Source organism: Cynocephalus volans, chromosome 4 (genome assembly GCF_027409185.1).
Source record: "Cynocephalus volans isolate mCynVol1 chromosome 4, mCynVol1.pri, whole genome shotgun sequence".
NCBI lineage: Eukaryota > Metazoa > Chordata > Mammalia > Dermoptera > Cynocephalidae > Cynocephalus > Cynocephalus volans.
Window position 1 is genome coordinate 16,965,219 of NC_084463.1, and position 12,404 is coordinate 16,977,622.

General features: G+C 50.6%; 1 protein-coding gene across 1 annotated transcript in view; it reads left to right on the top strand.

Moving 5' to 3' along the window:
- Positions 1-12,404, top strand: part of GRIK4 (glutamate ionotropic receptor kainate type subunit 4) — a 307,828-nt gene that overhangs the window by 228,593 nt on the left and 66,831 nt on the right. The window contains exon 11 of the mRNA XM_063093085.1: positions 5,128-5,331. Coding sequence (XP_062949155.1) covers positions 5,128-5,331 — 204 coding nt within the window. The remainder of the gene's footprint in view (positions 1-5,127; positions 5,332-12,404) is intronic.

Below are 12,404 nucleotides of genomic sequence, written 5' to 3' on the forward strand. Positions count from 1 at the left end.
TGGGATAAAAGCCAGGAAGGAGGTGCAAACCTGGAGCTGTGGGGTTTGAAGGGAGTGAGGTCCTGTCCCATGGGGAGGCCAGCAAAGCCTTTGGAGAAGAAGGACATTTTAGAGGGACTTTGAAAGACAGGGAGCAGTGGGGGAGGGGAAATGGATGAAGGAGAGCCTTGTCAGGTGTTCGGAAAATGCTGAAAAGTACAGGTTTTCTCCAGAAATGGGCATTGGTAGGGAAGGAGAAAGGCATGAGCTGGAAAAAATGTTCGGTCCATAGTGCCTAGGAACCCGAATGCCAGCCTGTGGAGTTTTCCCTCTGTCCAGTAGGAGACGGTGGGTCTCCAGGTATTTTCATTCATTCACTGAATGAATATTTACCGGGGACTACTACATGCTTGGTAATATTCTAGGCTCTCAGCATATATCAAAGACTCAAACAGATGAAAATCCCCGCCAATAAGGAGCTTACATTCCAACAGGGAATACGTGGCACACAATAACAAGTAAATATAGTCTTACAATGCATGGGAAGGTGGTAAAGCCAAGGGGAAAAGGTGGAGCTGGGACGGGGGATGGGTGCTGAGAAAGCAGGCAGTGTCAATGCACAGGAGCCAGGGAAGGAGGAGGAGGAGGCGAGATGTGAGCAGAGACCACATGGAGGTGAGGCAAGAGCCAGGCACGTGTCTGGGGAGGAGTGTCCGGGCAGAGGGAAGAGTTGGAGCGAGGGACAGAGAGAGCAGTTCTCGCCATCAGGGGGTTAGTCACCCCATCTCAGCTCCAGCCTGAGCTCGTGTGAACCATGTGAAAATGTCAGAAAGATTAGAAGGTGGCGGTGTTGCCATTCCAGATGAGAACTGGGGACAACCTGGCTGAGCCGAGCTGGGGGAGGGGGCACAGCACACTCTGAAAAACTTCTGGGGTCTATCCCCTTCTGTTTGTCCCCAAAGCCCCAATCCAGAATCCAGGTCCATCTGCCTCCGTCTCCAGAGCTACCCTGTGGCCTCCTCGCAGGCTCCCTTCTCATGTGCTCTGTCTGTCCCCCCACCCTCCTGTTGGGGTGGTCATTCTAAAACCAAAGTTGTTCTGTCACTTCCTTCCTTACAAACCTCCAGAGACTTCCCAGGGCCCACTGCCCTTCATCTTGGGATATAAACCCTTCCTAACCAGGCCCGTCTCTCCTGCTCCTCTCCACGCAACTTGTGTCTAGCTGTGATCGATTGCCCAGCATCTCCTCACTTTGTCATGCCTCTCCCTGCCTTCACACATGCTGTTCCTTCTGCCTGGAATATCCTTCCCTCTACCTCCTGTTTCCAATGCCTCTACATCCTTCAAAGCTCTGCTGAGATGTCACCTCTTCCATGAAGCTCCCTGGTCTGACTCCCTCCCTCTCCCTGTCTCTAGCATTTTGCACATTGCTCTGATGTGGCGTTTCTATTAGAGGTTATTGTTTGAATCTCTATATCCCCTTCTAGAATGAGAGCTCCTCAAAGATAGGGGTGCCTGACATGAAGTAAGAGCTCAATAAATTCAAAGTTCACTGAAGGAATTCCTTTCTACAGGGTAGGGGGTATCCCTTAAAAGCCAACGAGAGTTTGGGAGAAAGATGGGAAAGTAGCTGGTTGTACTTCCTGCCTCTCCGGGTCTGGAATTTGTGCTGGGAGCTTTGGCACGGACCCACAGCTACACTGAGACCACAGGGTCGTGTCTCTAGACTGGGAAAGTCACTCTGATGTGAGCATTTGCGTATGCATGTGTGCATGTTCACATACATGCACGTGTGTTCATGAGGGGCGAGGGTGCTGCAGGACACTTTTGTGTGAGGTGACATTTAATAACATGGTGAGTAACTCAAACCAGAACTTGCATTGGCTCTTTTCTTATGCACTTGTGTCTGTGATGGCTGATCCAAGTCAGTAACTCTCACCAGGAATAATGATCTTAATTCAGTCCCTGGGTGACCATTTGTGGGTTTTCCTTGGCAAATGGTAATCCTGAATGATTTATCCCTTAAAACTCAGCACACATCCATGTTGTCTCCTGCTCTTGTCAGGGTACACTTGGGATGTGTGAATGATTTATTGGTTAATACCAGGAAACACAGATTTAGCCGCAGCTCCCATTCCTTGAACACCTTGTCTGTGTCAGACCCCGTGTTAAACGTTTTGCTGCGTAATGGCCTTAGGGTCTCCCGACGCCCCCAGCAGGACAGGCCTCCTGCTCCAGGCCAGTGCTCAGCACCCCCAACATTTTCCAAAGAGCCAGTGATCCCCACCTTTCTGCTGCTGTGGCTTTCCAACATGTCTCCTCCCTCCAAGAAGGGCTTTGTGTCTATTTACTTTGAATATGTCAGTGAATTTTAAATTAACTTGACAGTAGAGAGTACTTGGGGAGGAGATATTTATGACACCCCTTGGGATAATTAAAGAGACACTGGGACGTTGCCAGTCCTTGGATGGAAACCCCAGCTGAGTCCCGTTCATGTTGCTGTTTGGACACTTTCACTCACATAATCAACAAGTGCTCAATGCCAGAGCCAGGTGGAGGCACCAAAGAAGGGAAGTGCTGGTCCCAGGCCCCACTTACGTGCTGCATGGGAGCAGGTGCAAATAGGAAGACACTGGAGGATAATTGCGTGGGCCCTGGCCATGCGTGCAGGGGGCGTTCTGAGATGTGGGTTGGCATAGGAGGATGCAGTGGGACTCTGAGGACAAAGACGAGTTAGGCTAGGCAGAAGGTGGGGAGGGAGAGGAGTCTGGGCAGAGAGAAGCCCCTGATCTGAGGAGGGCATGTGTGAGAGGAGGAGACGGGCACTTCTCATTGACACATCATGGATGGACTTGATCATGGATCGGAACCCTGGCACCTTCAACCAGGAGCTCCCGCTCCCTGCGGCACGGCCTTTGCCGTCCCGCTGTCCCGCTTCATCATGCCTACGAGGTGGCTCTCGCCCACCCATGCCCGTGCTCTCTGGTCTGTCCGGCCCTCCACCTTCCCCCAGCCTAGAAGCCCTTCCAGCTTGAGCTCAGCAGGTCACCATTTCAGCACTTCACTCTCTTAGCTTCTGGAATGCTACCTGTCCCCAAGCTGGACTGTCCCTGCGATCCCTGCTCCCAGCTGCCGCTCCGCTCCTCTCTCCAGCTGGGCCCTGGTGATCCCTGTGTTCGTCTCCTGCTCTCTCCCTATCATATCTCTTAAGCAGTTCTGCCAAACTATGCACAAGCCTTCAATCCCACGTGCCCCACTTTCAGCACAACTCTGGGGGCTGGTGTGGGTTCCGTCGGCTTCTGGCCTCCTCCCTTCCTCTCCGTGTTCGTATCCATCCCCTCCGCCTCACGTCGATCCTGCCTCCATCCACCACTTTCTGGGACCCGCTCCACCAACTAACACATCTCCTTCTTCCTTCTCTAGTGTCTCCTTTGCTAGGGATTTTCCCTTCCTGCCTGGTCTCTCCCATCCTGAAACACCATCACCACCATCTTCCCTACACCCTGCTTCCCTTCAAGCTACCCTCTAATTTAGAGAATTGTAGAGTCACAGGGTAGGGTGGACCCTTGGGGATCCTCCAAGCCTGCCATTTGCAGATGGGGAACAGCAGCCGGGAGGAGAGGCAGGATGAGTGGAAGCCGGGTGGCAAGGCCTGTGCCCTTGGCTGGGCTGCTCCGCTTCCTTTATCACCTAACCTCTCCAAGCAGGGGTCCACCTCCAGCCCTAGAGCACAGGCTCACTCCCGAGTCCTTGCAGAATCCAAAGATCGCCAGCAACGCGTGATCCAGTCGCCCTCTCACAGGCCGCCGCGTCTCCGCGTGCGAATGGCTGCATTCTCCTTCTTCAAACTCCTTCCTCCTTCCTTGACTCTCGTGAGCACATTCTCCTGATTTGCAGCCTTTCTGGCTGCTTCTGCCCTGTCTTCTGTGGCTGCTCTTCATCTTCTCACTCTCTGAGGTCAGGTTCTCCCCAACAACCGCTCACCTCCACACAGAGGACTCCCCACCTCTGGCCCTGGTCTTGCCCTCACTCCACATTTTCAGCATCCAGTCTGTCATTTCCTCCTGCCAGCACCTCGGGTTCATTATCTTCCAGATCCGCTTCCCTTCCAAACTTCCACGGCAATGATGACCCAATCTTCAGTCACCCACCCAGGCTCACTGGGCCTGAGGACCCCTGTCCTCCACTCCCAGGCCCAACCAGACATCAAGCCCGTCCTCTCTGTGTCTGGCATATCCTGCCAGCTCTCTGCAATCCAACCTGAGCCACACCTTGGCTCGGGACTCAGTATCTCATCTCAGGAGAGGGCCTGTCCTCACCCCTGCGGACTGCGTCTCTTACTATACAATATTCTTCACTCACAGCCTTAGGTCGTTAAAATGTTTGATACTTCCCCACTATATCTTGCATGATTCCAGTCACCTCATCCTGGCATCAAGGTCCATGCTAATGCTAATTCGTCTTTCTAATTTTTTTCCTCCCACTCCAGCCCTCCTCACAATCCATGGTCCAAGTAAACTTGAGAATCTGTCGTCCCCCGAGTAGACCCCACTCCTCCTTCTCCCTTGGGATTATGCCCTTGCCCTGCCTGTACTGCCACATTCACACCACTTCCATCTGGCAAGTTTCTGCCATCCTCCAGAGCCCAGCTTGGATCCCAGCTCCTCCACAGACCCTTCTCTGGATGTTTCACCAGAGAGACCCTCCCCTCTTCCTGAGTTCCAATGGCTGGACCATGCTGTGCCTTGGAGCTATTCACACACATATTCTTACCTAGCCTGCTGTATTGTAAGCATTCTTGTATCTCTTATAATGCACAGCCATAGGTCTATGTGGAATAAGCAAAAGGAAGGAAAAGAAAGGCATGAGAGAGGGTGGGGTCAGACGATGACATTAAGCAAAGTGGAGGACTTCCCCCTGACCCTCTGTGCAGTGGGAGCCATGTGTGCTCCTGGAGATGGAGAGCTTTAAGGAGTGAATCGGGGAAGGAAAGCTAAATGCCACCTCCAAACTAGCCCATTACCCAAGCCACCTCCCCGCTTCTGCCCTGCCTCCTTCCTAACCTCCTGTGCCCCAAGCCCTCCCCATCGCGTGTGGCTAAGACACCAGGGCTAAGATGAGAATGACAGCTGCCCAGTTTTGCTGCAGGAAAACCCGTATCTAATGCTGAAGGGGAACCACCAGGAGATGGAAGGCAATGACCGCTATGAGGGCTTCTGTGTGGACATGCTCAAGGAGCTGGCAGAGATCCTACGGTTCAACTACAAGATCCGCCTGGTTGGGGATGGCGTGTATGGCGTTCCCGAGGCCAACGGCACCTGGACGGGAATGGTCGGGGAGCTGATCTCCAGGGTAAGGAGAGGACAGATGATCTGGACATGGGGATGGGGTGGGGGGAGATGCAAGGGCACAGTTGTGCTGTGTGCCCATGAACCCTCCATTTATTCAGTCAGTCAGTCGATCTGTCATGCATTTTTCATGGATTTGTTCATTCATGCCACAAATCCTGACTGAGCTGGCAGTCAGCCAGAAACTGGTGATGTATGCTGGTGAATAAGACCACTGTGATCCCTACCCCACGTTTCCCCTAGTCCAACACCTATAACGAGTAATGGAGGTTTTGACCGATTAACATGGATTAGGGAATTTGGGTTCCAGTTCTGGATAATCCAGGTGCTTTTTGTTTGTTCTGATCATTTTGATGCTCATTAGCTCTCCCTGGCAGAGCTTGGTCAGGCCCTGGGAGAGAAGAACACACGCACATCAGCTGACTTTGATACCTGAGAGATACTGTCAAGGGAGAAATGGTCAAATAACAGGGGGAAAGGATCAACCGTCACAGGAGTTGGTCACAGTTATGGTAATTCTGTTACTTCTTGTATTATCTTGCTATCCTTAATGTCCTTTTACAAATCAAAGGCCGAGGTGCACTTGGACTGGCTGTACATTTTCAGGGTGAATGTGGAGACTTGATTAAAATGCAGGTGAGCATCATAGCATGTCAGTCATCTGTTAGGTTAGAGCAAGGGTATAGAAAGTTCTTCCAGAGGGAGTTCTCTTGTTTTCTCTGCACACGCCATTAACAACTATAAAATTAATTAAATCATTGCTACTTTACTGTTTTATTTTTCCATAACCAAGTTTTTATGATTAGGACATTTGATGAAGACCCAATGCAGACAGCACAGACCTGGGTTCTTGGTGCGACCTTGAACTGGCCCCTTTCCCTCTCTGGGCTTTTAATGGTGGAAGGAGCTCCTGCAGCCTCCTGCAGCCTCCCAGCATGGGCTCATGTGCACACGGCTTTACCTGCATGATGTCTAATCCCCTTAAACATTCCTTTTAGCTAGTTGTCATCCCACTCTTCAAATGTGCAATCTGCAGCACAGAGAGCTTGAATGACTTGGCCGAAGCTGCACAGTGAGTAGCAGACAGAGTTGGGATTTGAATCCAGATTATTTTCTTTATTAAATGAATATGTTTTAACCCTTTATATATATCAAGCTCAGAATGTAAGATAAATTCTAAAAGTTCTAGTCTTCAAGGATGAAAATATTAGTTGGGGTGTCCCATAAGCAATCCTTGATGATATATTTTCAGTTCTAGACAGATGAGAGCTGTGGAAAGGGCGTCTAAGAGCTGAGGAGGAAGGTGCTTAGGGGTGAGCCTGGCAGTGTAGACAGCATCTGCAGAGACCCAGCAGGGTGAAACAGCAAGCCTTGTTCAGGGAGTTGCGAACCGCCCAGAGTGGCTGGGGTGCTAAGTGAACTGGCTCAGAAGTGAGGCCTCACCTGCAGAGAGAGCCTGGCAAGCGGAGGGCAGACCCATCAACAGACGCTGCAGAAGGCCCAGGGGCCCTGGAGGACTCTCACAGGGTGCGGATGGATGGTGGGGTGAAACTTCAGCAGGGGGCTTTCTGTGGTCTTTGAGACTTAAGCCCACCCTGCTCATGCTGCTCATGCTTAAGCAGAAAAGGCTTTGCCTCTTTTCTCTACAGTTCCAGATGCCCTCCTGAAACATTCCTCTTGTTTGGATTCCACTGTGAAGGTGCAGCCTGGTAGTTAGACCATAGAAAGCTGAAATGCCAGGCCTTTTCTTTACCTCTTACCAGTGTATTCGGTCACCTTGAGCTGGTTTCCTCTGCCCCCATGGGCGGGAGTGAAGTGACTGGAAGGATGACTTCAGGGATGGTGGAGTCAGTGCATGGCCATCTCCTTATTAGCCCCTTAATGAGCTGTGACATGGACTAGCAAGAGAGGGAGAGGAGTCTCGACTCAGGGACACGCAGTTACATACCAAGTGGCTTGGGCAAAGAGACGGGGATCTGAAAATTCACCCAGTTCATCTTTCACACAAGAATACTGCTCCTTCGGTCTCATCAAGACTTGGCCAGCTGGCCCTAATTAGTTAATTAACCCATTAATTCAATAAATATTTATTGAACACCTTCCACTATTCTAGACATTGGAGATACAATGGGGAACAAAATGAACTTGGACCTCATGGATCTTCCAGACTAGTGAGCGAGAGAGATGTCAGTCAATGGCCACACTGTATAATTTCAAACTGTGGCAAGTGCAAGGGATGCAGAGTACAGGGAGTTGGGGGAGCATGTACAGGGAGTGGGGTCCAGTCTGTAGAGGAAACGGAGTGGGGCAGGAAGGCTTTCCTTTGGAAACGATGCTGGAGCGACTTTTGAAGAATGGGTAGGACTTACCTGGGCAAGGAGAAGGGAAGGGTCTTTCAGGCAGAAGGTTGTCTGAATGCCGCTGGGGTTGGCCCTGGGCAGGAGTGGGTGATGCTGGGACCCCACCCTCCCCAAGTTTGAAGCTTTTATATGTCTGCCAAGATGTTCCCCTAGGATGAAAGTAGCCCTAAGGCATGGATCCATCCTCTGGGACCCCTTTCCCAAGCTGCACCAAAACATTTCAGAGGCTGTAACAGCAGAGGGTCCCCTGTGAGACCATTTGGGTTACTGAATATTCCAGCTGGAAGAGACTTTAGAGGTCACTGCATCTAAGTCTCTCCCTTCTACAGGTGAGGAAATGGAGACCCAGGGAAGTTAGGAAATCTGACGAAGATCATACAGCTAGTTAAATTCAAAGCCAGCACTTAAGCCCTTGTCTGTCTGACTTGAGTACTCATTATCTGAGAGAGCACAGATCTTGATGTTAGATAAGCCTAAGCTAAAATTTCAAGTCACCCACTTACCAGCTGTGTGTTATCTCCCCCACATTTCTGGGTTGTGCACCAGGACCCTCTGGATACCTTCAAAGATGTTAGATCACAAGGCAACAGTGACAGCACTGGCTGTGCCAGGCACGTTCTATGGGCTGATCCAGTGAGTGGGTGGGAGCCATGACCTCCTCCCTGCCTGCAGCTGGATGAGCCAGTGCAGCCCCCACTACCAAGAGTTCCTTCATGTTCCCACAGCTCAGCAGCCTAAAGAAGCCTCAGGGCTGGAGGCTAGTGGCGCATGGTGCAGGGAGTGAGGTCAGCAAGAGCGGACACAGCAGGCCAGGCCAGCCAAGTGGGGGGACCATCATGATGACACGGCCCTGGCCACCAAGGCGGTGACGGAACCTGCCGAGCTTCCCACCAGTGAAGATCAAAACTTGCCTTTGTGCATTACTAGAATGCAGTTGGTGCCGGGCTATCTTCCTGGATGGTGATTGGTAACACTGAGAGGAGATCCTCATGGCCGACTGAGCAAACCCAGGGACAAGCATAAGCTGGCTTGACCCAGGAGTGATTATTATTAGGCTCTTTTAGGGATACTTGGCTGTCTCCCACTGCCCCTCTTCTTGTTCCAGGGGTGTGTGCTCCCCGCTGCAAAGAATAAAATTAAGCCAATAGTCTGTCAACAGCAGAGAGGGAGACCATTGTTTGCAACCCACTGGGGTGAGCTGAGATTTCTTCTTGGGGGTCCAGGCATCCTGCACCAGTGCCTCTGTGCTGAGACTCAGGAGCTGTCCTGCAGGTATGGGTGGCTCCTTAGGACCTCTCTCTTATGCAGCACGTGTGGAACTTGGGGGAGGAAAGGGAGTGTGTACAAGGACAGGATGCCAGGAGTGTGCATGTACAGGGCTAACCCCCAGTTTCCCTGGACAGTGAGTAGGGAAAATGCAGCCAAAATTGCAGCAGAGCAATGAAGGCTTGATATGAAGCAGCACCCACCCCCCAACAAGGGGCTTGGGGCCGACTAAGGAGCCTCTCTCTTTGGAGAGTTGGAAGAATGCAGCAGCTGCCTGGATGTCTGAGTGATATGAACTTAAGTCCAGAGGCATGGACTTATCTCCAGTGAATGTTCTAGAGCCTCAGTGTTTTCACATCTGTTATCACCTACTTCCTCAAGACCATGGGCTTAGACACATGGCATATTAGTTGTGGAAGAACATTCAAGCATGTTTTCTGCATATGTAGGAAAATCATTAGAGCATGTCTTTTGGTGTAAATCCCATTAAAAGGGGGAGTGTGGTTGGAGCGAAAACAAGTGGATCCACATACACTGGGCCAGGTGGTGGCCTCTCAGCCCCGGTGCTGTGTCTGAGCAGTAGAGATAAGAAAGACGACTGTTTGGGATGCTCTCGGGCTTGGATTCCTCTTGCTCCAGTCAGCTCCTTCGTGGCTGAGCCCACAGAGGCCTGCACAGCAGTGTTGGTGAGTGCTGGTGGATGTGTGCCAGGCAGGGAGGAGGAGACGGACTGGAGCAGCGTGAAGAAGACCCCCCAGGATTGGTCTCAAGGGCCCTCCTGTGTTGTGCCTATACATTTATTTGAAGTGAGTTTTTAATTGAAACTGCTCAAGTGTACACACACAAAGATGAATAATAGATAGTCCCTAGCCTCAAGGAGGTCACTCTTTGATGGGGGACCAGTTGAGTAACAGCAGGGTGAGAAGGACTTTGATGGGGGTGTGCAGGGTACCAGGGAGGAGATTGAACGAGGGGCTCTGAGCTCTGCTTGTGGCCCCTGGGAAGGGCACCTGTGGGAGATGATGTTCAGCCTGAATCAGGATGACAAGTTGTCCAGCTAGACAAGGGACACAGAGAGGAGCACACGCCAGCGGGCAGGAATGCCAGATCTGAGGCATGGAGACATGGAGGTGCATGCGGAGTTTCCATTTCAGGAACCACACATAGGTGGGTCTGCCTGTGACAGCATGATGGGGAGTGAGGGCAGCAGGTGAGCAGCAGTCATTGGCGAAGGGCCTGTATGAACTTCAGTGTGGAACATGGACAGGGCAGGGGGCTGGGGGGGGAACAAGATAGAAGGCAGGGGAACCGGGTCGAAGGCTCTTGTTGTCATCAGAGGGGATGAGAACCAAAAGTTACCTGGGAGTGAGAGGAAAGTGCAGATTTAAAGACCATCTATAAAGACAATAGTTTTTCTTTTATATAGGTATACATGCTTTTTGAAAAATATATGTCTTTTAAAACTAAAAATTACTTCTAAGTTCACTGTCCAGTAATACCCATGGTTAACATCTCTGTATTTTAATGAATGTTTTACACAGTTCTTTTTGGAAAAATGGAATCATACTATATGTACTGCTGTGTAGTCTGTTGAAAACTATTTAATGGTGAAGTCATCAGGACTCGGGGACCAAATGGACGTGAAACATGAGAGAGAGGGACAACAGCAGGAGGACTCCCAGGTTGCTGGCTTGGACATCTTGATGGAGGTGATGCCCATCCCTGAGGTGGAAAATTCAGGAGAAAAACAGGTCTGGGAAGAGAGAGGAGGAGGAATTTAGCTCTGGAAATGGTAACTTTGAAGTGCCGTTTGGACACCCAGGTAGAGATGTTCAAGGTTGAGCAGAGAGTTGGCTAGAGTAGGCTTCAGCAGACTGAAGACACACATTCTGGAGGCGATGGTGAATAGGTCGGTGGCTCCTGAAGCTGTGAGTGGGGAAGGGAGAAAAGAACATGTTCAAGAGGGAGGCAGAGGAGAGCCTGTGAAGGCTCCCGAAAGAGAACAGAGAAAGAGGTTTTCCTCCTCTTTAAAGGAAGTACAAAAAGCATTGCTCAGATTGCGGGATACAGAGGTCATCGGCAAGAGCAGTTGGAGTGGGTGGCTGGGTCGAGGTCCGGTTGCGATGGCTGAGTTGTGAATAAGGAGAGTGAGCAGAAGTGGAGACGGTGGCTTGGGAAATGCTCTTGGAAGGCACTTGGCTTGTATGGGAAAGCAAGAGAAATGGTTGCTGCTGGAGGGCGCTGTGGAGCCGACGGGTTGGCTGTAATTCCAGAGCAAAGAGCTTATGTGAGCGGCTGCTCAGAAGTGAGAGTGCGTCTCTTTCGGACTGAGGAAATGCAGGGACATTCACGTGGCTGGAGCAATGTTGGCACTGACAATAAAGGGTAGGTGGGACAGATGTAGAGGGAGTGAAGCATTCAGGAAGGGATTTTGGAGTCTTTGCCAAAACACTAGCACTTCTTCCCATAACAGATAACTGGGAACCATTGTGGTCAGGCAAATGTCTGTCCTGGATGCTGTATTAGTAACCTGTGCAGTGATTTCATGTCTACAAACTGCTTTCATGAGCATTAGCTCTTCTATCCTTCATAACAGCTCATGAAATATGTACTACTACCCCCATTTTATAGATAAACAACATGAGGCTTTGAAGTACAAAATGATCCACCGAATGTCTGGCAGCCAGCACGTGGCGGACATATGGTTAAACTCAGGCATCTGTGTCCAGGTCCGTGACAGCACATGGCCTCTTCCTGCTAGAATTACAGCCTCATCTTCCTCCAGCCACAATTGGTGTTAATTTCTGAGATGTCCTTCTAGGCAGAGTTTTTGGAGGGTGCCTAGAACTTGGTACTCAAGTTCAAATCTAGCCCATAAGGGATCGCACTCATCTGTAAAGTCACAGAGCTGGACAGATGACCTTGAGGTTCCCTTCCATGCTCAACGTCCATGTACGGGGCATTCTTGGTTAAGTACGGAGCACAGGTACCCTGCAAGGGGAGAAGCTGCATTTCCCATCCTTGGGGCCCTGCTTGGGAGAGAGTAAAGCACATTCAAGAGGAGGTAGGACCCTCTCTAGCCTTACAATTTAGAACAAAATACTCCTTTCTCATTTAACTCCATGTTGGCAGAATGGCACATTTAGGTTCAAAGAGAAGAGGGCTTTGGAAGGCTTAGATTCAAGGCTCATAAGCTTTGGACATCAAATAGCTCTTACCAATGACATTTTGATGAATTAAGTGTAAATGAAGCTGAAATGCCTCATTCCGTTTCCTCTCCTGGGCCCTGGGGAGAGAGGATTGTGGAGGGAGTTTGCCAGAGGCCCGTGGGGTGTGCTGCCCATGGCCTCAATCCACAGGGAAGATTGTATAGAGACATTTTGCTGAACTAAAAAAAAAAATACAACTAATCCCCTGGGATCACTTTTCACCTTGAAGCCAGACACTATTT